The following is a 27463-nucleotide window of genomic DNA, read 5'->3' as shown; positions in this document are numbered from 1 at the left end:
TCTAGTGACAGTGCTAGTGTAAAACTAGAACTAACAAATTAAACAATAGAGTATAGTAATTATCATTATTTATTTTAATTTGTTATGTAGTTAAAAGAAATATATTAATTAAATTGTGTGTTGTTATTAATTATTAATAATAAATCAATGTCTTTAATTTTAAATCGATAAAGTAGAAATTTATCCCGCCTAAAATCTTGGTAACATTTTGTTTTAAAAGTTACCAACGATAAATTTTTGTCCCTGTTTGTGAAGCTCTTAGTAAGCGGCTTGGCTTATTTTGATGATTGTGTCAAAACAAACGTCAATTATCCATAAAAATTCAACAAAATCGTCCTTTACGGCAACGAAAAACGTTAAAATCAACATCAACGTATTAAAATACGACAAAATGAAACGGTTTTCTTGGAATTCCCGCTGAAAAATCTTTAAAGAAATTTAGTGATGACATAAACAACAACAGCATAAAATGTCAATTAACAATACGAATGGTACCGCCAAAGTTAGAGGCCCCGGTAGGCCCCCAAAAAAGATTATATCGTGCACGTGGTGTAACGAAGGAAAATTACCGTTAAAATACGTCCTTCCCACTCAAAATGGTAAGAAAGAATTTTGTTCGGAAACGTGTTTATCAGAATTTCGTAAAGCGTACGTAAAAGGGGCCTGTTTACAATGTGACAATGTAATAAGGGGTAGTAATAACCCCTCAAAAGATTATTGTTCGATATATTGCATGAATAAACATCAAAAACGTAATGATGGCAACGGAAAAATATTGGCTGTGACCCCTACAACTGCAATGGAAAGTTCACAAGGTTCTCCGGGACCGTTTCAATACGAAACTTATCAACCGTTCGATTGGGACGAGTACCTACGTGAAACAAATTCGATAGCTGCCCCAAATAATTGTTTTAAACAAGCTCCGAATCCGCCGATTAACGAATTTAAAATGGGGATGAAATTGGAGGCGTTAGATCCCCGAAATGTAACTTCAACGTGCATAGCAACTGTGATAAGCATTTTAGGGCCGAGATTACGCCTCCGATTAGATGGCAGCGATAATAAAAACGATTTTTGGAGGTTGGTCGATTCTAGTGAGATCCATCCGATTGGACATTGTGAGAAATCGGGGGGGATGTTACAACCTCCTCTTGGTTTTCGAATGAACGCCAGTTCTTGGCCTATGTTTCTATTAAAAACGTTAAATGGGGCGCAAATGTCACCGCCAAAGGTATTTCAAAAAGAACCCGTCGGACCCAAAAACAATATGTTTCAAGTCGGTCAAAAATTAGAGGCTGTTGATAAAAAGAATCCGCAACTAATTTGTACAGCGACCGTGGGGGCTGTTAAAAACGACCAGATTCATGTTACTTTTGATGGTTGGAGGGGGGCTTTTGATTATTGGTGTCGGTACGACAGCCGGGATATTTTTCCTGTTGGGTGGTGTGCTAAATCGGGACATCCCATGCAACCACCGGGGCAAAAAAATAGTAGCACAGCCAGTCGGTAAGTAAATAACGCACAAAATTAAATAAAGACGATTTAAAATTATGTTTTAATCAGATTTAAATTAAAATCAACCCCGCAACCCACTCCGCCCCAGCAATCAGCGCCTGTGACTTCATCAACGCCCCCGACAACAGCAACAACAATAAGTTCTAGTACTTTAGATGTCCAATCACCGGAAGCGGATACTTCAGCGCCTCCGCCTCCCCCTATAGTCGTTCATTTATATAAAACTTGTTTGGGAGGGCCACTTTTTGACGCCACCCTTTTAAAACCATCCGTTGAAGATCAATCGCCGGTTGGAGTAGCCAAAAAATTGATAGCGGAAATAATGCGGACTTCGCATAAAGCGGAAACGATACTGGCGAGATTGGGGGCTTTGCGTGGCGATGAAATGGTTATAACGCATGAGGGGAGTACGTATACAATAAAATTACCCGTTTTGACAGGAAAATCCGATTTGGAGAATGTTTTTGAGGCGTTGTCTACGAGTTTGGGGTGTTGCTCAAATTTATTTGGTAAATAATTATTTTTTTATATTATTCATAGCACAATTGTATAACACCTAGTAAATACATACTTATTTTTGACATCACACAAAATTAAACAAGATAATGTTTTTGCAGCTTTTTCCAGTGATCTAGTCTGCTTTATACATAACAGATAAATATTGCGATAGGCGGAACACACGTTTTGATTATTACTGTTTTTGTTATGATTCTGCACTATTGCTCGCGTTTGAATTGACTATACTCTATTTTTTATTTAAGAGGAGTGTTTTCAAATTGAAGCGCTAAAAGAAGGGTTGCCATTGGTCAGTTTTAAGCAAAAATTACACTAGGACAATTCGAGATGTTACCGGCCTCCTAAAAACTTTCGGGTTTAGCCGCACGTCTCTCAGTATGGCTAAACCCAAATGATTTTAGGTCTTGTGTTAGATCTGGTGGTAGTGCTAGTGTAAAATTAGAACTAACACTAGACCTAGAACTAGAAAATATCGGGTTTAACCGTGCGTCTTCAGACACTTTCTAGTTCTAGGTCTAATGTTGGTTCTAGTTTTAGTTCAGAGCTGTTACAAGTACAGGTGTCCCAATTTCGATGTCCGCATAGGCTATCTCCGAAACTAAAAGAGATAGAAAAAAAGTAGCTTACATGTCATGATCTCGTTTTTCGAGAAAATGCTAATGCCGAAAACTCCGAACAGCTATCGTCTTTTGTTTTCGCCCTATCGGCAAAAACTGAAAATTTTGCGAAAACGACAATCGCGAATATCTCACTTATTATCAAAGATGGAGTATTATAAATAAAACATTATATGGGCAACTTTTTACGAAGAATTCAGGGGCGTAGGTAGAATTTTTTTCCCATCTTTGGTTTTCGAGATTTGAGACATAATTTTATTTTTTTAAATGGAGACCATAGTTGGCTATGACCTAAAATAATTTGTTATTTTCTTCTGACAACAAATATATATAGTTTGTGGGGTATATTTCTTATGGTTGTTGAATAATTAACATAAATTCATTTTGTTCTATCTAAAACTAATGTATGTATTTAAAAGTTAATGTTGCTATGGTGATAACCATACATACTATGATGGAACATAATGTATCAAATAATTGCCAAAGTTTGTATTTAAAAATTCGATAACAACTCTGGCATTATGAGCTGGTATGCATGTTAGGTGTCAAAGTATAACAAAACTAAATAAAACTTTACAATGAACTTCGAAAATTATGAAAATGTAACATGATGGAATGCTATATGTTATCAGATAAGAATGCGACGTTAGCCGCGGAATTATATTTCACAAGGTATCCGGAAAGAAGACAACCGCACGTAAGAACTTTTAGCCGGTTAGCAGAAAATTTAATAGATTTTTGGTCCATCCCCAAACCACGTGCAAAAACATACCAAAATGGCCTGCAAGAGGATGAAGTCAATGTGTTGGCTTCACTTGCGATAAATCCATCAACATCTTGCAGAGAAATTGAACAAGACGTCTGACCCAAAAACCGCTGCTCCCGAATATGAAAGAAAAATATGTATAAACCATACAAAGCGGGCCTAACTCATTATTTACGTGCCGGAGATGTCAATCTAAGATTAGAATTTTGTAGATGATATTTAGAAAAATAAATAATCTGCTGTTTGTTCAAAATGTCATCTGGACCAATGAAGTCTCTGAGTGTTCAAAGAAGGTTGAGGTTCAATGTATGGTGTGCCCTTTTAGATAATAGAATGTTGGCATATAGTATCTGCCATAAAAACTTAAACTCAGGTAATACCTCAATATATCAAGGCAGCACATTGTGCCTTTGGTCGACAGTTTGCCATTAAATAAGTCTCAAATGATATATTTTCAATATGACGGAGCACCAGCACATAATGCCAGAGTTGTTAGTGAATTTTTAAATACTACTACAAACTTTGGCAATAATTGGAAACGATGGGCACGTTCAGCCGGTGTCAACTGTTAAGTTGCTATATTAGCAGTCGCTGCTGAACGATATGCTAAGTCAGCGCTGTTACGCAGCAGTTTAGTAAATATCTCAGCGTAAGTAATCTGCGCTTAGTTTGTCAGCGGTTGTGAAATTCTAGGTTAGGATTAATATTATTTGTTTCTCCCCTTTAATTTTGAAAACTGGCAGAACTGTATAAAATGAAATGAGCCTTAAAATCAACATCATCATCTATTATCTCTTGTAATAACACAAAATTTTCAAAAATATTATTGTTGGCCATAGTTTTAGGTTATGCTGAACTGCTAATTCTCAATCGCTTGTTCAGCCGATTTCGTTCCGCTGTATTAAAGCTCATACAACTATCTGACTGATTTAATTCAACTGTTGACACCTGCTGAACGTACCCAATGTTTTCCATCGTGGCATTCTTATCACCATAACAACATTAAGTTTTAAATACATACAATAGTTTTAGAAAGAACAAACAAAATTGATACATTACGTTCCATCGTAGTATGTATGGTTATCACCATAGCAACATTAACTTTTAAATACATACATTAGTTTTAGATAGAACAAAATGAATTTATGTTAATTATTCAATAACTATAAGAAATATACCCCACAAACTATATATATTTGTTATCAGAAGAAAATAACAAATTATTTTAGGTCATAGCCAACTATGGTTTCCATTTAAAAAAATAAAGTTATGTCTCAAATCTCGAAAACCAAAGATGGGAAAAAAATTCTACCTACGCCACTGAATTCTTCGTAAAAAGTTGCCCATATAATGTTTTATTTATAATACTCCATCTTTGATAATAAGTGAGATATTCGCGATTGTCGTTTTCGCAAAATTTTCAGTTTTTGCCGATAGGGCGAAAACAAAAGACGATAGCTGTTCGGAGTTTTCGGCATTAGCATTTTCTCGAAAAACGAGATCATGACATGTAAGCTACTTTTTTTCTATCTCTTTTAGTTTCGGAGATAGCCTATGCGGACATCGAAATTGGGACACCCTGTACAGGGTGGGCAAATTCGGGTGTTATTATAGACTATCTCAGAAACTATAAGAGATACGAAAAAAGTAGGTACCATGTCCCGGTCTCTTTTTTCGAGACTAACCCAATCCCGCAAACATCAAACCTCTATCTTCTTTTGTTTTTAAGTTATAGCCAAAAAGTCATATTTTCGTGATTTCAAAAAATGCTCATATTTCGTTTATTTTTGAAATCAGAGAAATGGGGTTGATGCGTTCTTAAGACACTTTTTTAAGTAGAATATACTGCCGTTGAAAAATTTTAAAAATATTTGATGATTTTTGAGATACAGCACAAAGTTGTATTTTTTTAAATACAAACTATACTTGATTATGATGTTAATGAAAAGAGCATATTTTTAGCTTTCCAATGATGTATCGCATGTATGGTGTATTTGCGGAAAATAAGCGTTAATTTTCAATTCCAAAATAGTAAGTTCAAAATTTTGATTATAGTAGGCGGGTTCGGACAGTAATTACTACCTAATTGCTATATGGTTTTGCACAAATAGGACAGAAAGTTGGTCTTGTACCATTATGCAGGATAAAGTTTGTTTTGTACCAACGAATAAAGACTTTGAATAGTTGATTTAAATTTCTCAGTGAATTATCCCTGACTTTGTTCACCAATAAAATATTATTTGTAGATAAAATTTGTTTATTAAAAATACAAGAAACGTATTAATTAATGAATAATTAAATATGAACAATAACTTTAGGGACTAAACAGTCACAGACTGTGTCATCTTCTTCTACTAAACTTACTAGTTGTAAGGTTAGAACAGTTGGGTATCAATGAATGAAATCTTCGATAGTATCTTCCCAGTTTTCCCCAACCATGAGATTTAGAAATTTTTTAATATTAACAACTTTTTCTTTTGAAATTGGGTGAGATAGAAGAAGATTAGGGATCATAAACTGGGCAGCGGACTTTCCATTGAAACGATGTTTATATGGGATATGGAGCCTTATCTATCATTTTCAAAGAATCATTTTTTAACTTTATCGCTTTATGTATTTAAAGATAATGAGGAATTTTTAAGTGGGAAACTCGTTTCGAAAAATTCATGAATGAAATGATCAGTAAACTCACGTTACTATAGTAACTAAGTGGCATTTAACGTTTTCCTCGCCTACTATAATTAAAATTTTGAATATTAATCTTTAATATTTTAGAATTAAAAAATAACGCTTATTTTCCCCAAATACACCATGCGTGCAATACATCATTGGAAAGCTAAAAATATGCTCTTTTCAGTAACACCATAATCTACTATAGTTTGTATTTAAAAAAATACAACTTTGTGTTGTATCTCAAAAATCATCAAATATTTTTAAAATTTTTCAACGGCAGTATATTCTACTTAAAAAAGTGTCTTAAGAACGTATCAACCCCATTTCTCTAATTTCAAAAATAAACGAAATATGAGCATTTTTTAAAATCACGAAAATTTGACTTTTTGGCTATAACTTAAAAACAAAAGAAGATAGAGGTTTGGTGTTTGCGGTATTGGGTTAGTCTCGAAAAAAGAGATCGGGACATGGCACTTACTTTTTTCGTATCTCTTATAGTTTCTGAGATAGCCTATAATAACACCCAAATTTGCCCACCCTGTACAGGGAAAGTACTCCCAGTAACCAGTACAAGTAGCGCTATAAATTATACACCTGCATTCAGCACTATGAGCTGCACTAACTTGAAATAACCGACCCGCGTCGATGCCGCGCCGCCCAGTCGCCAATACCTACAAGATTAAACACGTTTCTCTGTCTGCAACTATCAAAACTTATTGAAACATCAAAAATACAAACTGCGAATTATTTTGCATATTTTAAATTTTGAAATAGAAAAGAGATGGGAGGGGAATTAGGAATGAATCGAACACTATGTAGTGAATGATAAATGATAGGTATAAGAACAGTTTATAAAATTGTCATTTTACTTACTATTGAAAGTACTGGAAGTAGATAAAGTTTTTGTGTTTAAGATCAAAACACAAACATGCGCGCACTGCGATACGCTAAACACACGTTTAGGTTATTACTGTTTTTGTTATAATTCAACACTTGCTCGCGTTTGAATCGACTAGGGCAGTAGGTCACTACATCGAACGGCTTCATCCTCTGAAGGCGGCACAGGACATCCTTGTTGTCGAGAAGCAAAATGGCCTCGATGTTGGGATGATCGTGCATTCTTTTCTCATGTTTAGATGCATTCACTTTGCACCTTAGTGCTTTGTTTTGGAATCAGACTTGCATTTGTATTGCAAGTACAAACCCACAGTTGGATTCCATATGTTCATTTTGGTTTTAATACTTTCTTGTATATTAGCAACTTGTTTCTTCGTGATAACGTTGATTTTCTGCTAATATAGTTGTTTAAATTTGATATCAAGTTCGTCACGTTTTTTTTAAATTTATTATTAACCCCCATAATGTTCTTGTCTTTTTGGTATTTTTTCTTGTTTACACATGAGCTTTCCATTTGAGTTTGGCATCCATACTGCATTGCCATTTATGTGTACTGGGACATAGGTTTAGTTTCGTATAAGTAAAGTTTATGTATGTCGATTTATTAAATTTGTATTTAATTTTATTAGCAATCGTTTGGTCCAGTTTTCTATTGAATTTAAGGCCAATTGTAACTTATTTGCTGCAACTACTTCATTTTCTGCAACAGCCAAGATTGCTGTGTCATCTGCAAATGTAGCTGTTAAAGTTTCTGGTATCTGAGGAAGGTCGTATGTGTAGAGTAAGTACAGGGTTGGGTCAAGCACACTTCTTTGAGAAACGCCGGCTTGTATTTAATGTAGTGATGAATAAGTGTTTTCTTATTTTACTCTAAAATATCGATCAGAAAGATACGATTTTAATAGTTGACATCCAACTGCAAAATCCAAAATTACGGCGGAGCAGACTTTATTTTCTTCCATTGCTATTTCGATAGTATTCGTTAGTCTTTGCATTTGGTCATTTTGTTGCATGTTGATTCCAAAACCCAAATTGATCTGTTGGTATTAGGGCTTTTTCTTCTACGACAGGTTTTAGTCTTTCTAATAGTAATTTTTCAAGTAGTTTTAATAGTAAGGCTAATAATGAGATTGGCCTGTATGATGTAACATCTGTTTATGGTATTATTATTTCAGCAACTTTCCATATACTTGGAAAGTATCTCTGTTTATAAGCAGCATTAATTATGTGCAATAGTTTTGTAATCGCCCGTTTTGGTAGATGTTTCAATGTTTCTCCATTAATTAGGTCATAGCCTATTGACTATGACCATGATTTCTTTATATTCAGTTTTTGTATTGCATAATAAAGTTTTTTTATTCTTACACATGGTATATTACTCTGCTGATCACTTGGAATTATGCTAGCGAGACTATTTAACATAGTTCTAGGACTGTCTGATTTAATGTTCAGCAAACAAATTAACTTTTTCTACTTTTCTCTCGAATTGGAGTTAGTGTATGTGTTTTTGGAACTTTAAGCTTTCTTTTTGCCTTCCACAGAGAATAATCAGTACTGGCGTCGTCAGTAAGGTCAATGCATCCTCGGTAGTTCGCTGAATGATTTTCTCCACAGTTGAAACATTTAGCCGGGATTTCTTTGGCTTTAGTGCATTTGCTGGTTCAGTGTTCACCAGCGCATTTAACACATGTCGGTTTTTTTGTGGCAGTAACCTTTGGTGTGGCTCCAACCTTGACACCTTTTGCACTGGGAATTTATTTGGATATTCTGTACTCTTCGATTTTGACACGCATTCCTAATATGTTTGTTATTTCATGGATTCTTTTTACATCTTCTGACGGTGCAAAATCCAAGATGTATAAAGGAAGAAACTCTTTTGTTTTGTATTTTAACAATTGGGCTCGTATAGTTTTAGGTTTTTTGTTTCTTTCAGCTTGTTTTATTATCCAGTCAGTCCCTAAAGCTAACTCATCTTTCTCTGTGGTATACACCACTTTGGTGATTACTAGAGGGTTAAGATTTTGTTGGGTTTTTAGACCTTCTATAATCCTTCAGGTCATCTATTTGTTTCTACAGAACAGCTTTATCTTGAGTGCGTTACTCCTTTATTTGTTCGATTTATTTTTTAAGTAGGGCGAAATATGGGTTTTCCTTTTTTAGGGAATCCATATCCGTTTTTGAAGTAAACTTTTCCATGTTATTGAACTATTTAATTATTTGTATTTATTTCACTCATATTATTATATTATTAGTATGTTTATATTCGCACTATTAGGCGAAAAAAAAGCACTTAACACTTGACGCACGATCGCAAAGCACATTCGCTCTTGAGCGATAAATATATAAATAAAAAATTATTTAAAAACAATTACTTTTCTTAATAAATTTGTCTTAATATAGCTTTGCAGCGTTCAAACATTGAATGTAAGAATTGCGTTTCAAAACCACCCCCTGCTAAGCGTAAACAAGCGGAACAAGAAGCTGCGACTTCAACAACGGTTACTGATGCTTCGATAGTTGAGTCACCGTTAACGGCTTTAAATAGGACGCCGACTCAAGAATGGGGGATTGAGGAAGTTATACAGTTTATTGAGTGTACCGACCCATGTCTTGGGACTCATGCTGATTTATTTAGGAAGCATGTAAGATTGAAATTTATTTATTATTACTTTTTAATATTTATTTTGATGATTTTAGGAAATTGATGGGAAAGCGCTGCTTTTATTAAACTCCGATATGATGATGAAATATATGGGTTTAAAGTTAGGCCCCGCGTTAAAAATTTGCAATTTGGTTGCGAAGTTGAAAGGAAGGAGACACAATATGTTGTAAAAAAATGTTTTGATTTTACGGTTTCTTCAGAACGTTAATTGTATAACTATATTTAATTCTTGGTGCTGAGTTAAAAACGTTCTATTTCCTCTCATCCCAAATCCTTTTTGTAAACGGTTAAGATTATCGCAACCTTTTTTTTTTATTTTATTTTTCGTCTAATTTTTAAGGATTATTGTAAATACACATGTTGAAATTATGGAAGAAAAATTATGAAATATATTATTATTATTATGATATGTAGCAACGGATTAAGTATTCTGAAGTTCTGATAAGTTTGCTTATATTTGTTTTGGAAAAAAATATTTTTCTATTAAAAGTAAATAAGAAAAATTTGTTGTTCGAATGTTCGAGATTCTCTTAATATATATGAAAGATTCTTGTAAATGTGTATTTCAATTTGTTTTTTTATTATAAATTTTTTCAACTGTTATTTCTCTCGGCTGAATACATAAGTTATTCATAGAGGTGTAACACAGATACGTTTTTTTTTTTAAATTTTCATCCTATATTTTGTAGAACATAATGAATAAAATGTACCCAAATAAATTTGTTATTTTTTTAATGGAAATTAAATAATACCACATCAATAATTTTAATACTTTTTTGATTTACACACAGTTATTTTAATTTTATACATAATTAAAACTTTAATTATTTTAGTACTTAAATATATTTAAAACTGCACAACAGCAGCAATTATTAAATAAAGTTTCAAAGTTGCCTCATTAATACCATTTAAAAATTCAATAACTAATCTTTGTTGTAATGTGAAAAAGGCACTTAATTTTAATCACAATGGAATTTTAATCGACGGTTTCAGTTGCAGTTATTTTATAATACACAGCCTTCAGTAATAAAGTGTTCGTTATTAGTTGATTATTTTGTTAAAATTTGTTCTTTCTCATTTAAAGTAGCTGCCTTAAATGTTTTAATTCGATTGAAATCAAAAATTTGTTCATATATACTTTAAATTAATTAATAAATTTTATGTTTAATTTTTTTTCTTAAATAAGCCTTGTTTGCTTTAAATAATGAATTAATAATGAATAAACAAATCGATATTGGGCTATCGTTTGTACCATGTAAGCCCTTTGATGTCTTAATAAACCAACAACACGAGGAATATCCACTTCCTAAAAAAAAAAAAAAAAATATATATTAATTTTTTTTATTCTACAGTATGTGCTCCCAGTAATAATATCCCTATACAGTATGTCCGTAAAGTAACGGATATAGGCGATAAAATCATAATAAACGGTTTATGGAAAAATCCCTGAAACGGGTCTAAAGATTAAAGTTTTTTGCAATTTGTTGGTGTAGTTTTCAAATTTTTTCCGCCATTTTTAAACGAGTTATGAAAACTACTTAAAGTAGTTAGAAAAAATTACTTCAAATTTGTATAATGATAAAAATAGCAATAGCCATGAGTAACTATGGCAACCAATTATTGTAAACAATTCCCTGAGTGTCAAAAACTGATTTAGTAAAGCTTCTTGAAGTGTGGTGGCGCGCCATCTTGTTGGAATAAATGCGGTTGGAATTGAGTTGTGTCAACATTATCGACATGGAAGGAATGACATCGCTTTGAAAAAATTTAAACATCTCTTTCCACTTAAGGTTTCATCACTAAGACTCTCTTGCGGATATTGGGTGTGCGACTTCCTTGGCTAATTTGGTTTTTCGGTAGCGCAATACAGACAAGTTTGTCTATTTACTTGTCCACTCAATGTAAATGTCCCTTCGTCGAAAAAATTATGTTTTTGACAAAGTCTGCGTCATCGTTGCAAAAACTACAATTCATTGCTCGTGAATCAGGTTTACTTTATGGGAATGATATTTTGCGGGTTTTAAAATTTTATGAACCGTTGATTTACTAATGTCCAAATTAGACGCAATACTCCTTACAGTAACATGAGGGTTTTCTTACCCAGCCAAAACCTCGATTTGTTGAACTTCCCTTGAAACATTTAGTAGGCCAGACTTCGAGAGATGGCCATGCTGTTTAAATTTAGTCACAGCTAGGCTCACCATACTTAGGCTAATGAGTTGGCGATCAGGATATGTTGTATTAAAGAGGTTAACTACTTACTAAATTAGTTTTTGACACTTAGGAAATTGTTTCATGTATTGTCATCATGTCAACAAATCTGAAGTAGTTAAACTTTAAAGTAATTTTTCTCGAAAATTTTCTTATGTAAGCAATATTAATATTGATTGTACTAGATTCAGAAAAAAATATTCTTTTATATTCCGTAATAAAAATGGGGGATTGCCATTTGAAAAAAATACCGCTGACGTCATAACTCGCTTAAAAATGGCGGAAGAAATTTAAAATCTACACCAAACAGTTGCAAAAAATTTAAATCTTTAGACCCGTTTCAGGGATTTTTCCATAAACCGTTTAAAATGATTTTATCGCCTATATCCGTTACTTTACGGACAAGCTATAGCTTCAGCTATATACCTACACTATGGAGAAAAGTAAAGGTGGTCTTCATACCTAAAGGCCTAAAGGTGGTAGGCGTTCAAACGCCGAGCCCAAGGCACACAGACCAATTAACCTTCAATACCCTAAGAATGGAGTGCTTGTCAATAGTCGGTGTCAGGTAGACTTAATAGACATGCAAACAAATCCTGACGGAAATTTCAAGCTTATTTTAGTTTATCAGGTCCACCTCACTAAATTCATACAGCTAAGTCCTGTACAAAGTAAAACTGCTGAAGAAGTATCGAAGATACTCTTAGATACTTAGATACTCCAGTCTGTCACTGGCAGGGAATTCGCTAATCGAGTTGTGGAAAGTTTAACGCAAATGTGGCCAGGTCTGAAAATTATGCACGGAAAAACCTCGTCATAGCTAGTCGCAGGGCAGTGTCGAACGTGCCAATCAAGATGTTCAAAGTATGCTGATGACTTGGATGGAAGACGAGAACTGCAAATGTGGTCAGAAGGACTTAGATTTGTACAACTTATGAAAAATAGAGCCTATCATCATGGAATTAAAAGGTCACCTTACCAGGCTATGTTCGGTTGTGATGTAAAAGCAAGCCTAAGATCTTGAGACAGTCCTCAACTGAGATAGTTTGTTACCAAGAGTCGACAAGAGGTGCTAGACATAAGCCTAGCCACGCCTCGCCTTAGTTCGCAAATCGCAAACTGACATGACAAAACAAACAGAATTCAGAATCCCCTCACTCACTGATTGGTGCTCTTTTTGTAGACACATCGACGAAGAGGTTGATGAAATCAAAACAAAGATTGAAAGCAGAGAGGATCTCGAAATAGCCTCTGTTCACCTAAACAATCTCATACATAGTGCGTATGAATCAAGCTGTCCAATAAAACACAAAAGAGCACAATCCAATGTGCCTTGGTGGAACAAGGACCTTGAAAACCAGCGAGTCATGGTTAGAAGACTATATAATAAAGTCAGGAATTCCAAACTCGAGCAAACATGGGATGTCTATAGAAAAGCCCTAACGGAATATAACTTGGCTATCCGCAAAGCCAAAAGAAAAACCTGGCGCAGCTTCTGTGAAGGCATAGACAATACGCCTACAGTTGCTCGTCTGCATAAGATCTTGGCAAAAGATCACAACACTGATCTAGGCCACCTATGCAAACAAGATGGTAAATATACAGAGGATGCTAAGGAATCGTTGGAGCTCCTACTGAGTACACACTTTCCTTCCTCAAAAGTCTGCCCCCATGCAGATGCCGACCCTGAAGTAATGGACATAACCCGTCCATCAGGTAGGGTTCGCAGCACAGCTGGGAATATTTTCACACCCAACAGAGTAAGGTGGGCTATCTCGAATTTCAAGCCCCTAAAATCACCTGGAGGAGATGGAATTCTGCCTATCTTTCTGCAAAAAGGCTTAGAAGAACTTCTCCCAATAATAATATCCCTATATATAGCTAGCTACAGCTTTAGCTATATACCCACTCTATGGAGGAAAGTAAAGGTGGTCTTCATACCTAAAGGTGGTAGGCGTTCAAACGCGGACCCCAAGGCGTACAGACCAATTAGCCTAACTTCATTTCTCCTCAAAGGGATGGAAAAGGTAATCGATCAATACCTAAGGAATGGAGTGCTTGTCACAAATCCACTCCACCCTAGCCAACATGCTTACCAGAAAGCAAAATCAACAATTACCGCTCTCCATGCTTTGACTAGCACCTTAGAGGAGGCAATTGCAACCAAAGAGATAGCCCTTTGTGCTTTCATAGATATAGAGGGTGCGTTTGATAACACCTCATATGAATCCATAGAGAAGGCTTTAAACGTAAAAGACATACATCCGTCGACAATCAAGTGGTGTATAGCCATGTTGAAAAGTCGGCAGATCACAGCCAGTCTGGGAGGCGAGTCGCTGACTATAAAGGCGCTAAGAGGATGTCCCCAAGGGGGAGTGCTATCACCTCTATTATGGTGCCTGGTAGTTGATGACTTGATGAACACCCTAACTAAAAACGGATTTAAGATACAAGGGTATGCTGATGACCTGGTAATCACAATCCGAGGTAAATATGATTCAATCATAACTCAGCTAATGCAGAAAGCCCTACTACTCACCAGTACTTGGTGCAGAAGCAATGGGCTCAGCATCAATCCCAATAAAATCGAAATAGTCCCTTTCACTCGGAGAAGGAAGCTACAAATAAAAGCACCCTCAATTGAAAGCAGAACTATTAACCTCAAAACAGAAACTAAATACCTAGGGGTAAGACTTGACAGTAAACTAAACTGGAACTCACACTTAGATAAGGTGAGGAAAAAGGCCATCATGGCAAACCAGATCTGCCGCAGGCTCCTAGGAAGGAACTGGGGTCTCAAACCACGAATGGCTCATTGGGCCTACGTAGCAATAATCAGACCCATGGTCGCCTACGCCTCATTGGTTTGGTGGCCAAAAACAAAACATAAGACAGCTCAACAACAGCTGGCACAAATCCAGCGGTTAGCATGTCTTAACATAACGGGTGCAATGAGATCCTGTCCGACGGCTGCTTTGGAAGCCCTACTCGGTCTCACACCGCTCCACATATATATACAAAAGGAGGCAGCCTTAAGTGCCTTATCACTGAAAACAGTTTCTTCACTCAAGTTGATGCAGGGTAATCTCAGAGGACACCTCGAGATCCTCAAAGACCCATGTCTAAATCACCTGATTGAAATTAAAACGGACCTTATACCGACGGAATACAATTTCAACCAACCGTATAAGGTCATATTTAGTAGCAGGGATGATTGGGCGAAAGGAGGGCCTCAACTAAAAAGAGAAGCCCTAGCCTGGTACACCGATGCCTCAAAGACAGTAAGATCTGGAGTAGGCATGGGCATCAGTGGACCAAATAGCCACATCAAATTGCCCCTCAGCTCGGACTTAACAATTTTCCAAGCAGAAGTTCTTGCTATAAACTTCTGCACCGCTTTGAACCTACAGAAGGGACAAAAAGGTGCATCCATAAACATTTTCACAGACAGTCGAGCCTAAGGCTCGACTTTAAGGCGGGCCTTAAAGGCAATTCAGGCCTACACGTGTGGCTCCGCACTGATCAGAGAGTGCACCAACAACCTGAGAGAACTCGCTAGGGGCAATGATGTTACCCTATGGTGGGTTCCAGGTCACAGCAACATTGAGGGCAATGAGAAGGCCGACAAGCTGGCCAAAGAGGCAGCAAACACGCCCTTCATTGGACCCCAACCTGGATGTGGACTACAAAAAAGCTACCTAAAACAAATAATCAACAACTGGGAGGCTTCAAAGATAGCCTTACGCTGGAAAGAACTTCCAGGTCACAGACAAGCGAAGAGTATGATCAAGTCGCAAAACAAAACCAAAGAGGTTTTATGCCTCAGCAAAGGGGATCTAAGAACGCTCTCAGGCTACCTAACCGGCCATGTGCCCCTAAAATACCACCTCTTCCACATTGGACAAGCTGAGAAACTGCTGAACATATACTGTGCAATTGCGTCGCCAGAGGACGTCTAAGGCACAACGTCTTCGGTAAAACTCCCCTGTTACCTACCGACATAAAGGTTCAAGACCTCAGGACAATACTAAGGTTCATTAAGGACCTACATTTGCCCTAAACCTTTGGAGGGCTAAAGTTACAATAGATCTTATAGGTCGCGGTAACGAGAGGGGCCGCCCTCCTCAGCCCGGCAGCAATAATAATAATAACTGATATAGTTGAAAATATAGAAAACGAGGAACACTTGGAACAAATTCGTAAGATGTTGGAGGGAGACAGAAATGATGTTGAAACAATTACAGATGTAAACGAGAAAGAGTCTGTAGGAGAAGCAGCAGAAAAAAGAACAGGTTGTGAGCTTTGTAATCAAAACAAAAATGGAAAATGTGACCTATGTATGAAACGACAGACAATAGATACTAATAGATAGGCACAAAAAATTCATTACAAATACAAGACATAGTACAAGCAAATAAAATGACAGAATTATCGAACAAAAAGTTTCCTGTGTGCAAAATAGGTATCAGAAAAAACGTCAGAAAATTCCTGACGTTGACAGAGGTAGAGGCGACTTCCCCAATGTTTTAATGGTTGTACTTGAATGTAATGATGATGGGTTGTATAAATTGGGTAACCAGTATGGCACTATTCCTGAATTTGAGGTTTTATGCCTCAGCACAGGGTATCTAAGGACGCTCTCATGTTTCCTGGCCCTAAAATACCACCTCTTCCACATTGGACAAGTTAACGGTCGAACTTGTCGACTTTGCAACAACGAGTCAGAAACAGATGAACATAGGGTAAAAAGCCAGTAATTGACCGTTGGTCAGTGTTTGACCGTTTTTGTAAAAAAAATTTAAAAATAAGGTTCCAAGGAATATATAAAAAAAAATAAATCTGTCCACAAATAGCCACCAGTCTCTTCTCCACCTCCTACTACGCAAAAAGTCTACGATCATACCGTTCTTGAGTTCTTGTTGTTTAATTTGCGCTAACTGCCGGCCTACTCACATCGTGCTAAAAATGGTAATTTTTATGTTTAGAAATTCGCCTAAACAAGGTCGTATTATTCAGCCATTTTTGCATGTATGGTGGTTTTTTTTTGTTTGCCAGTGATTTAATAATGTTTTTTATTGGTTGTATTAAAAAATTACCGCTTTAATTAATTATTTGTTAAAATAAAGGCGGTCAAAGACTAGTAGTTCTAAATTTAATTAAAAATTAGTGTTTGACCAAATGGTCAAATACTAGACGAATTGGTTGTGGTATAATCTCACAAGTATTTATATTTGATTAATAAAATGGAAAAATGTGTAATACCTGTTTTTAAAACTTGCTGCTTAAACTGTTTAGTATTTGACCAAAACTTTTATACTTTAAAAGTAAGATACAATCAGTTTAAATATGCGGTCAATTACTGATTCTTCTTTTGGTCATTTATAGGACATAAACACGTCAAACACTGAGTTTTTTAACCGATTTTGAATTTTATAAATATTTAAGCCTAATATAAATATAAGTGTAAATGTTTGGTTTTTTTCTATTTTTTTTAAGCCTTTTTTATAACAATAAAAGTAATTGAACACACTTAAACAGTAATCAATCTGTAAAATTAAAAGGATAAAAGGTAGGTCAAACACTGACTCTTATAGTGGTCAATTATTATCAAAAATGGAAAATCTATATGGAAAATTTAGCAAATATAAATCAGGTTCACTTTTTTCAGTACCAATATGACAACGAAGCCTCTCATCTTCAAAAGGCTTTCGATGCAAGAAGTAGGGGTTTATCTTATGAAAAAGCAGCCAAGATGTTTAATGTACCAAAGTCAACTCTTATTTATAAAGAAGAAGGAAAAATACCAATGCAATTTGAAAATGAGCCCACCAGCATTTTTAAATTCTGATGAAGAAATGCTACTGGTTGAATGGTTGTTTCATTCAGCAGTCCTGTTACAAAAACCAGTTGGAAAACACAAAATTTGGGTGAAAAGTTAAGTCAAGAACATTTTGCTCCATTTAAAGAGTCAAAAAGTATAAACATTTAATCAAAGTGGTCAAACACTGAATGCGAAATACAGTTATTCTTTTTAATTTTAAAAAATATTACTTTATGATGTTATATTTTATATGTAGGGTAAGCAACTTTAAATGAATCAGATGTGTATTTGATCATATTTTGATCATTTTATGTAAAGGCAGAGGGATCTACAAGAAAAATAATATGACTCGGTCAAACACTGACATTAAAATATCCTTAATAGGTCAAACACTGGTGCGTTTACCCTATACTGTGTAATTGCGTCGCCTAAGACAAAAATTTTTCGGAAAAGCCCTTTTGACACCTACCAACATAAAGGAACAAGACCTTGGAGCAATACTAAGGTTCATTAAGGACCTACATTTGCCTTAACCTTTTGGAGGGCTGAAGTTACAATAGACCTTATAGGTCGCGGTGACGATTATCGCTCCCCTCAGCAATAATAATAATAATGTGGGGTGTATGAAACATTTATGAATCACTGTAAATAATTTTTTTACCTGATTATGATCAACTGTATAAAGTAATAAATCGCATAAAATTGTTAACCCAGTCCTGCCAACTCCAGCGGTACAATGAACTAAAACCGGAGGATTTTTGTTATGTCCAGGTGGTATCTCTGACATTGAATGTTGTTGAACGGACTGTAATTCTTCAAGAAAACCCAGAAAATGCGCCACTGCATGTGGACAACCTTGATCACCCCAATCTGTATAGTGCAAATGCCACAATGTTCGATATCTCCGCGAGGTTACATGACATAACCTCACTTTGCTTGTTATACAATGGCCGGTTTTTTGAGAAAATTCCCACCATACTTGATAATCCTAAATAAAATAGATTCGAATTAAAAATGTATACATAAAACTGCTTAAAATTAAAGGTAATTACTTGTCCGACATCTATGCATCTTTCATTTGCGTCTGGTAAATAATTTAAATCTTCTGTTGGATCCGTCAATTGAACCAAAAGGTAAACTTCCGATTCCCAAATGCATTGCCAAAAAAATGGAAGGGTTTTTATCGATGGACCTTGAGCTGCGATGTAAAAGCGCTGTTTACTACCAACAGTAGCCTAAAAATTAAAAAATCATTAATTATAGTGAATTTTTAAACATAAAATTACATACAGTTATATGTGAAGCATTAATATATCCGTATTTATTATCTTTGGAAGGTGTCAATCGTAATCGATTATCCTCGTATGGAAGAACATCTTTAAAATGATTAAAAAGTCCATTTTCCGGAAGTAAAGCAGTTGTAAAATCGGCATTTTGTTTCTTTTTGGGTATCTTATCGAATTCAAAAAATAAATGATTATCAGTTAATTTATTTTCTAATAATTGGCACATTGTTTCTTTGCTAATAGATGGCGGAAGTGGATGTTGTAATCTCGGCAAACCCGTCGACCATCTATGTCTATTATTATTTTGTTGCTTTTCCTTATTTTTATCTTTTTCTCTACCCAAAGTAGCACTTTTAACCTTTTCACTCGATTTACTTCTCCCAATTAATATCCCCCAACGTTTCTTTTTCTTACTAACATTACTACTACCCGAAGAAGAAACAGTAACGTCCCCCGAACCATCAGTAACAGAGGAATCATTAAAATTACTAGTCGTTGGTGAAACAGTCATCATATTTGATTGCGTGTTTTGACTCGGTTTCGTGTGCATTAAAAACGTATTAGTTCGACTTCTAATTTGATTTTGTTCGTTTTGTTGTTGTTGTAAAAGATTTAAATTTTGATTAGATTTATTAAAAATTTTAATTTCGTTTAAGTTTGTTAAGGAAGATTGTTTATTTAACTCAGTTTTTGACGAGTGACTACTTATATTTGCGTATAAATTCTCTTTACTTGGGTGATTAATTTGCGGTAAATTAACTTTTGATTGAATCGCATTAACCACCGTTTGATTAACAACTTGGCTCACTTCCGGCGCCGAATGAATACTTTGCGTTCGAGCTCTCATTTGGCCATTATTTTGCCATGGTAATGGAATATTTTCATAAATCGGTTCGGTTGAGCCGTTTAATTCTGGCGAATGAGCCACAATTGCATTTTGATTTCTTGTTACAACAAATCCGGTTGATGGGAGTTGATTTTCTTGAAGGATTTGTTTCATATTAGCAGGCATGCAATAAATTATATTTCCGTGTTCATCATATACTTTTTTTATGTGCTTCGTTATGTTCGGATTTTCCATTATAACAGCTTGAGGTTGTCTACCAAGCATGTTATTATTAAAAATCGACGATAAATTTTCGTATGTTCCATGTTGTGGTGGTAAGTAACTATGAGAACGATGTACTGGATGTGAAGGTTGATTTGCATACAAAGCTTGGCCGTAATGCTTTATGTATTGTTGATTTATAAAATTACCTTAAAAAAAAATTGAATATACATTAACAAATATTTACAAATAAATATTGTAAACTGCTACGTCGAAGAAACCTGCCTAGCTTAATATGCAGTAAAAGGGAGCTAGTAATTGTTAATAGATTATATATATTTATTAATAATTTGGTAACGCCATCTAGCGGGTGGTTTAGTTAAGATAATGGTTTAGGAGCAATCAAATAGATAATATATAACGTAGTTGTTAGTTACGCTTTTGTAACAAAAAAAAAAATACAAGTTTATAAAACGATCACGCATTATTTTAACAATAACAATTAATATTTAATTTTTGTTTACCTGTTGAAACTAAATCTGGACTAGATCCGGATACAATATTATTAAAAAAGTTTAAATGTGGTTTAGTCTGTTGAGAAATCCCAGCTAAATCCGGTGTAGAACTCGAACTAATCCTATTTGTTGGGTAAGGAGGTGGGGGTTTATAAAGATGTAATAACCTCATCTTTTCCACCATATCCGCTATATTAGAATGATTCTCAATCTGCGATTGTTGATAACCAGCGTTAAAACCTTTTTGTTCGATGTTATTATGAGTAACATCAGGGTACATATGCGCCGCAAACGCTTCCGTTTGATGTATTTCCGGTTGAGAACTATACAACATCGTATGAGCACTCCTAATCGGTTCTCTACCTTGCACATTCCCGGCAGAGTTACGATACTTTTGTTGCATAGCCGTTTCATAATCAGGAGCTGGTCGGTAAGAAGGTAAAAGACTTCTTAATTTATCGATATCGGTGGGTGTATTTAAATCAAGCGCTGAAGTAGATTGAGCTCGTTGGCTCAATAATAATTGAGAGGCACTCGATCTTGAATCGCCCCAATGTTGAGAACTCGTTACGTCTTCGTAACTTTCAACTTGCCAAGGCTTTTCAACCTCTTTCTGTTGGAAATTTGGAGAACTTTTTTGATCCATTTGATCGCACGTGTAATTCATTTCGTGTTGCCGGTAAAATTGATGTTGTAAAACGCAAAATTTCCAAGCATTTTTTGAACTTTCCACGTCGGAGAATTGAAATTCAGCTCGATCACTACTTATTACAGATTCAATTGTAAAATCGATTTTATGGTTTATCACATTGTTAATATCTATCCAACTAAAAATAATTTGATTAAAAAAAAGGTATAATTCAAGAATCATCATGTCACTTAAAAATAGACAATCTTTTTTAATCGACGGAAAATCACTCAAGTAAGTCGCTACAAATAAAAAAAACTGCGGGAAAGTGATAAACTTACCGAAAGATCAACTTTAAAGTTTCGACGCGATGTCACTTTTTGTGACGTCATCGACCGTGCTACAATTGCCATGCAATTGGTATACATTTTTAGCTACAAACCCAAAAATGTCTTAATCTCAAATTTGACGTTTCAAGACATCAATGTCATTTATAACTGAAAAAGTAGAAACGATGGGGGGAAGTGTTATTAAAAAAAACATTCATAATAAACCCAAAAAACATAATCCATAAACAATTTCAATCCAATTGGTATACATTTTTAGCTACAAACCGAGAAATGTCTTAATCTCAAATTTAACGTTTCAAGACATCAATGTCATTTATAACTGAAAAAGTAGAAACGATGGGGGGAAGTGTTATTAAGAAAAAACATTCGTAATAAACTCAGAAAACATAATCCATAAACAATTTCATTCCAATTGGTATAAATTTTTAGCTACAAACCCAGAAATGTCTTAATCTCAAATTTGACGTTTCAAGAGACATCAATGTCATTTATACCTGAAAAAGTAGAAACAATGGGGGGAAGTGTTATTAAGAAAAAACATTCATAATAAACCCAAAAAACATAATCCATAAACAATTTCAATCCAATTGGTATAAATTTTTAGCTATAAACCGAGAAATGTCTTAATCTCAAATTTGACGTTTCAAGACATCAATGTCATTTATAACCGAAAAAGTAGAAACGATGGGGGGAAGTGTTATTAAGAAAAAACATTCATAATAAACTCAGAAAACATAATCCATAAACAATTTCAATCCAATTGGTATACATTTTTAGCTACAAACCCAGAAATGTCTTAATCTAAAATTTTACGTTTCAAGACATCAATGTCATTTATAACTGAAAAAGTAGAAACGATGGGGGGAAGTGTTATTAAGAAAAAACATTCATAATAAACCCAAAAAACATAATCCATAAACAATTTCAATCCAATTGGTATACATTTTTAGCTACAAACCGAGAAATGTCTTAATCTCAAATTTAACGTTTCAAGACATCAATGTCATTTATAACTGAAAAAGTAGAAACGATGGGGGGAAGTGTTATTAAGAAAAAACATTCGTAATAAACTCAGAAAACATAATCCATAAACAATTTCATTCCAATTGGTATAAATTTTTAGCTACAAACCCAGAAATGTCTTAATCTCAAATTTGACGTTTCAAGAGACATCAATGTCATTTATACCTGAAAAAGTAGAAACAATGGGGGGAAGTGTTATTAAGAAAAAACATTCATAATAAACCCAAAAAACATAATCCATAAACAATTTCAATCCAATTGGTATAAATTTTTAGCTATAAACCGAGAAATGTCTTAATCTCAAATTTGACGTTTCAAGACATCAATGTCATTTATAACCGAAAAAGTAGAAACGATGGGGGGAAGTGTTATTAAGAAAAAACATTCATAATAAACTCAGAAAACATAATCCATAAACAATTTCAATCCAATTGGTATACATTTTTAGCTACAAACCCAGAAATGTCTTAATCTAAAATTTTACGTTTCAAGACATCAATGTCATTTATAACTGAAAAAGTAGAAACGATGGGGGGAAGTGTTATTAAGAAAAAACATTCATAATAAACCCAAAAAACATAATCCATAAACAATTTCAATCCAATTGGTATAAATGTTTAGCTACAAACCGAGAAATGTCTTAATCTCAAATTTGACGTTTCAAGACATTAATGTCATTTATAACTGAAAAAGTAGAAACGATGGGGGGAAGTGTTATTAAGAAAAAACATTCATAATAAACCCAAAAAACATAATCTATAAACAATTTCAATCCAATTGGTATACATTTTTAGCTACAAACCGAGAAATGTCTTAATCTCAAATTTGACGTTTCAAGACATCAATGTCATTTATAACTGAAAAAGTAGAAACGATGGGGGGATGTGTTATTAAGAAAAAACATTCGTAATAACCTCAGAAAACATAATCCATAAACAATTTCATTCCAATTGGTATAAATTTTTAGCTACAAACCCAGAAATGTCTTAATCTCAAATTTGACGTTTCAAGACATTAATGTCATTTATAACTGAAAAAGTAGAAACGATAGGGGGAAGTGTTATTAAGAAAAAACATTCATAATAAACCCAAAAAAACATAATCCATAAACAATTTCAATCCAATTAGTATAAATTTTTAGCTACAAACCCAGAAATGTCTTAATCTCAAATTTGACGTTTCAAGACATCAATGTCATTTATAACTGAAAAAGTAGAAACGATGGGGGGAAGTGTTATTAAGAAAAAACATTCATAATAAACCCAAAAAACATAATCCATAAACAATTTCAATCCAATTGGTATAAATTTTTAGCTACAAACCCAGAAATGTCTTAATCTCAAATTTTACGTTTCAAGACATTAATGTTACTTATAACTCTCAGAGAGTATTCTCGAGTTGACTCTCTTCAGAAGACTGAACACAAGAGTCTGAAGACGCATGGCTAAATCCGATACTTTCTAATTCTAGGTGTAGTATTACTTCTAGCACTATACTCTGTTTTTAAACCAGGAGGAGTAAACCGGAGGAGTACACTAGGAAAAATCACCAGAAACTTCACGCTATAATTGCCATTACTTATTGCCAAAGAATACTTCATGGTATAATTAATGTTTGTAAACAAAACTAACCTTACCTCACATTCCTTCACGCTATAATTGACATTACAAAAGATAACTTCATGCTATAATTGCCATTACTAATTGCCAAAGAAAACTTCATGGTATAATTAATGTTTGTAAACAAAACTAACCTTACCTAACATTCCTTCACGCTATAATTGACATTACAAAAGAAAACTTCACGCTATAATTGCCATTACTAATTGCCAAAGAAAACTTCATGGTATAATTAATGTTTGTAAACAAAACTAACCTTACCGAACATTCCTTCACGCTATAATTGACATTACAAAAGAAAACTTCACGCTATAATTGCCATTACTAATTGCCAAAGAATACTTCATGGTATAATTAATGTTTGTAAACAAAACTAACCTTACCTAACATTCAGCGTCTGAAGACACAGGGCTAAACCCGAAACTTAAAGATATACAACTTAGCGCTGAATAACAATTAAAACTAGAACTAACACTTGCACTAGAACTATACTCTGTTTTTAAACCAGGAGGAGTAAACGCGAAAGTCAGATTTACACTGGAAAAAATCACCAGAAAATATCACTAGATATTTTGGCGGTAAATTTAAATTAATAATTATTATTTATTTACTTATTATTGTATTTATTTTCGTTTGTTATCGTCAACACTATACATACAAATTAACATTGAAGTTATGAGTGTATTTATTTCAAAATACAGGGTGCCCATTATGTATGGAATATAGCATATATCTTGATAGGTATCAACTTTATAAAAAAACATTTTATACAAAAGTTGTTTAATATTTTATTTGCCATAATAAGAGTGCATTCAATTGTTTTTATTTCAGAAAACAAATGAGCAACGAATAACACTTGAAGTTTTTAAATGGCAATGTACCCTTTCGTTAGGCTCATTTGATAGAGATTTCTTTTCTCTTTACGATGACGTAAAATTTTAGTACCCTTGTATCAGAAAATTTTTGAAAACATGTAAAAATTGCTTATTAAGAAAATTTAACTAATAACAGTAATCTAGATATCCGAGATCGTCAAATACCTCGAAGTACCTCGAATTATTGGAGATGTACACTAATTTTTCGTTTATTTGTTTTATTTTGCACGTAAATTTAATTTACAGTAATAATTTGAGATCTCGGGTATCTAGATTAATGTTATTGATTTATTTTTATTAATAAACAATTTTAACATTTTTTTCAAAAATTTTCTAACGTAAGGGTACAAAAATTTTATGCCATCGTAAAGAGAAAAGTAATCTTTATCAAATGAGCCTAACGAAAGAATACATTGCCATTTAAAAAAATGTAAGTATTATTCGTTACTCATTTGTTTTCTGAATTAAAAACAATTGAATGCACTCTTATTATGGCAAATAAAATATTAAACAACTTTTGTATAAAATGTTTTTTTTATAAAGTTGATACTTACCAAGATATATGCTATATTCCATACATAATGGGCACCCTGTATAATAAAAAAGGGTTTAAGAACACAAAATATACAATAATGACACGAAACTGTCGAATTATCAATTACCTAACCTTCAAATTCAAAATTCAAAATTGCCTGTGTGTGAACCTTCCTCGCATTCAACCAATCCCGTGCAAGGTCAATCTGGTGACAAATTTAAAATACTCCTCCTGGTTTAAAAACAGAGTATAGAATCTATCTATCTACAAGTAGAATCATTCGGGTTTAGCAGTCTTGAGAGACGTGCGACTACCCGAATGTTTTTAGTTTTCAGTCTAGTATTAGTTCTAGTATTAACACAGAATCTATTGATACACAGTCTATCTAACGACAGGTAGTCAGTCGTTATGCATCGAAAGCCTAAGAAAAACAAGGGCGTTTCATCCGAAAATATACGTTGTAATCTCCCTAGTTTAGTGAAAATAACTTTACTTTTAAGTTTATCAGATTGATTTTGTTAGGTGTTGACTGGTTTAATAGGAAAAAGCATTCTTAACATTGCTTATGACGTCACATCAAAACTTTAATGTGATTGTTTGGTATGTTCTACACTTTTCCACACATTCTTTTTATTTTTGGCGTGTTTTTTGAGTCATTTCGCATTGATAAAAACAAAAACCATCGATTTTTAAGCCACAAGATGATTCTTGAATTTTTCCAAAAAAAAATCGTATATAAATAACTCACCTATAACTTCTACCTTCTCTTCCATTCCTATAGCTTACATGAATTCCAGTTAATGAAACCCCAATAATGGCACTTTCCCCATTTTTGTCTTTAACAAAAAAAACTTCTTGTCCATAACCATTCAATCGCTGACAAGCACAAATATAATACTCTTCAGCGGTACCTTGAGGAATATTTAACAAAGCCGCATGTTGCTTACTTGCAGAATCAGTTAATGATTCCAAAAAATTAGGATCAGTAAAACTCTACCAAAAAAAAAATTATATCATTTTAATTCCTTAATTTCAAATCATTTTTTACCTTTGGAAATAATTGGAAATCTTTTAGATAATGGGCTGTATGCCTCTCTGCGTTAAAGTTCCCAAACTCAGCTTGCATACAATAACCAGCAAGTTCGATGGCTTGCATGGGAGTACAAGATATTCGCTCTTCAATAACATCCGATTTTAATTGTAAAAAATAATGATATCTCGTTACTTCATCGTTTAATAAGCGTACTCCTGATATAACATAATACATAACCCTCAAATAAACACACAATCCCTTCGCAAACTTATCCAGTTGCCTCTTAATCGGCTTATCCAATTCCAACCAACTAAATGTGTTCTCTCTAACCCTATTCATGTATTGTAATCCAAAAAATTTTGGTTGATTAAGACCAAGCTTTTGACACACAACGTCCAAACAATCTTGACCTGTACTTTCTGATGATAGAGTACACTCAACATTGGTGTTGTCCAACATTTCCACGGAAATGACGAAAACCGACTTGGAAACGACACTGTAGTGTCGGGATTTCTTTAGTTTTAATTTAAACGGCATTTTCGGGGCGGGTCTGTAACCAAATGGGGTATTTATTATTGGGGGGCGGAAATGAAATGATCGAGTCATAACGGGTTGGTAAAATGGAAATTTACCGTACGGATTCAAATGAAATCTTACCTTGGTATCACGCGACTTGTGCAAACATATTACACCTTTTTCTGGGAGTCTTTATTCTCCTTTTTTTTTTGAAAAGCTTATTTATATTCTGAACGCATTTTGACAGTTGTGACAGCTTTTAAAGCATTAGAGTTCTTACAGGTTTCTATTTTAACGACTTTAAATTCCAACGTTGGATTTGTTTATAATAAATTAATTACAATTGTTATTTATTAA

At 34.1% G+C, this 27463-nt stretch overlaps 2 protein-coding genes across 2 annotated transcripts; one reads left to right on the top strand and one right to left on the bottom strand.

Moving 5' to 3' along the window:
- Positions 1-249: 249 nt before the first annotated feature.
- Positions 250-10365, top strand: LOC111417684 (Polycomb protein Scm). The gene is made up of 4 exons (XM_023050038.2): positions 250-1506; positions 1564-2024; positions 9385-9626; positions 9682-10365. The coding sequence occupies exons 1-4, from the start codon at positions 470-472 to the stop codon at positions 9814-9816; spliced, it is 1875 nt and encodes a 624-aa protein (XP_022905806.1). The 5' UTR covers positions 250-469; the 3' UTR covers positions 9817-10365.
- Positions 9384-27379, bottom strand: LOC111417683 (protein tyrosine phosphatase non-receptor pez). The gene is made up of 8 exons (XM_023050036.2): positions 27248-27379; positions 26606-27140; positions 26306-26550; positions 20537-21354; positions 18969-20221; positions 18731-18913; positions 18340-18666; positions 9384-10952 (listed from the first exon to the last, which is right to left on the bottom strand). Exons 2-8 carry the CDS (start codon positions 27125-27127, stop codon positions 10824-10826), a joined length of 3477 nt encoding a protein of 1158 aa, XP_022905804.2. The 5' UTR covers positions 27128-27140; positions 27248-27379; the 3' UTR covers positions 9384-10823.
- Positions 27380-27463: the final 84 nt, after the last annotated feature.

This window comes from Onthophagus taurus, chromosome 3 (genome assembly GCF_036711975.1).
Source record: "Onthophagus taurus isolate NC chromosome 3, IU_Otau_3.0, whole genome shotgun sequence".
In the NCBI taxonomy this organism is placed as follows: Eukaryota; Metazoa; Arthropoda; class Insecta; order Coleoptera; family Scarabaeidae; genus Onthophagus; species Onthophagus taurus.
The sequence above is the reverse complement of the archived record's forward strand: the minus strand, read 5'-3'. Positions and strand labels throughout refer to the sequence as shown.

What these genes read in the sequence shown, in the direction of transcription:
- LOC111417684 (XM_023050038.2), top strand. Translation starts at nt 470, where the DNA reads ATGTCAATTAACAATACGAATGGTACCGCCAAAGTTAGAGGCCCCGGT. An exon ending in GTGTTGCTCAAATTTATTTG is followed by an intron (nt 2,025 to 9,384) that starts GTAAATAATTAT and finishes GTCTTAATATAG; the next exon opens with CTTTGCAGCGTTCAAACATT. An exon ending in CTGATTTATTTAGGAAGCAT is followed by an intron (nt 9,627 to 9,681) that starts GTAAGATTGAAA and finishes TGATGATTTTAG; the next exon opens with GAAATTGATGGGAAAGCGCT.
- LOC111417683 (XM_023050036.2), bottom strand. Translation starts at nt 27,127, where the DNA reads ATGCCGTTTAAATTAAAACTAAAGAAATCCCGACACTACAGTGTCGTT. An exon ending in TCCAGATTTAGTTTCAACAG is followed by an intron (nt 20,222 to 20,536) that starts GTAAACAAAAAT and finishes TTTTTTTTTAAG; the next exon opens with GTAATTTTATAAATCAACAA. An exon ending in GATGCATAGATGTCGGACAA is followed by an intron (nt 18,667 to 18,730) that starts GTAATTACCTTT and finishes TATTTTATTTAG; the next exon opens with GATTATCAAGTATGGTGGGA.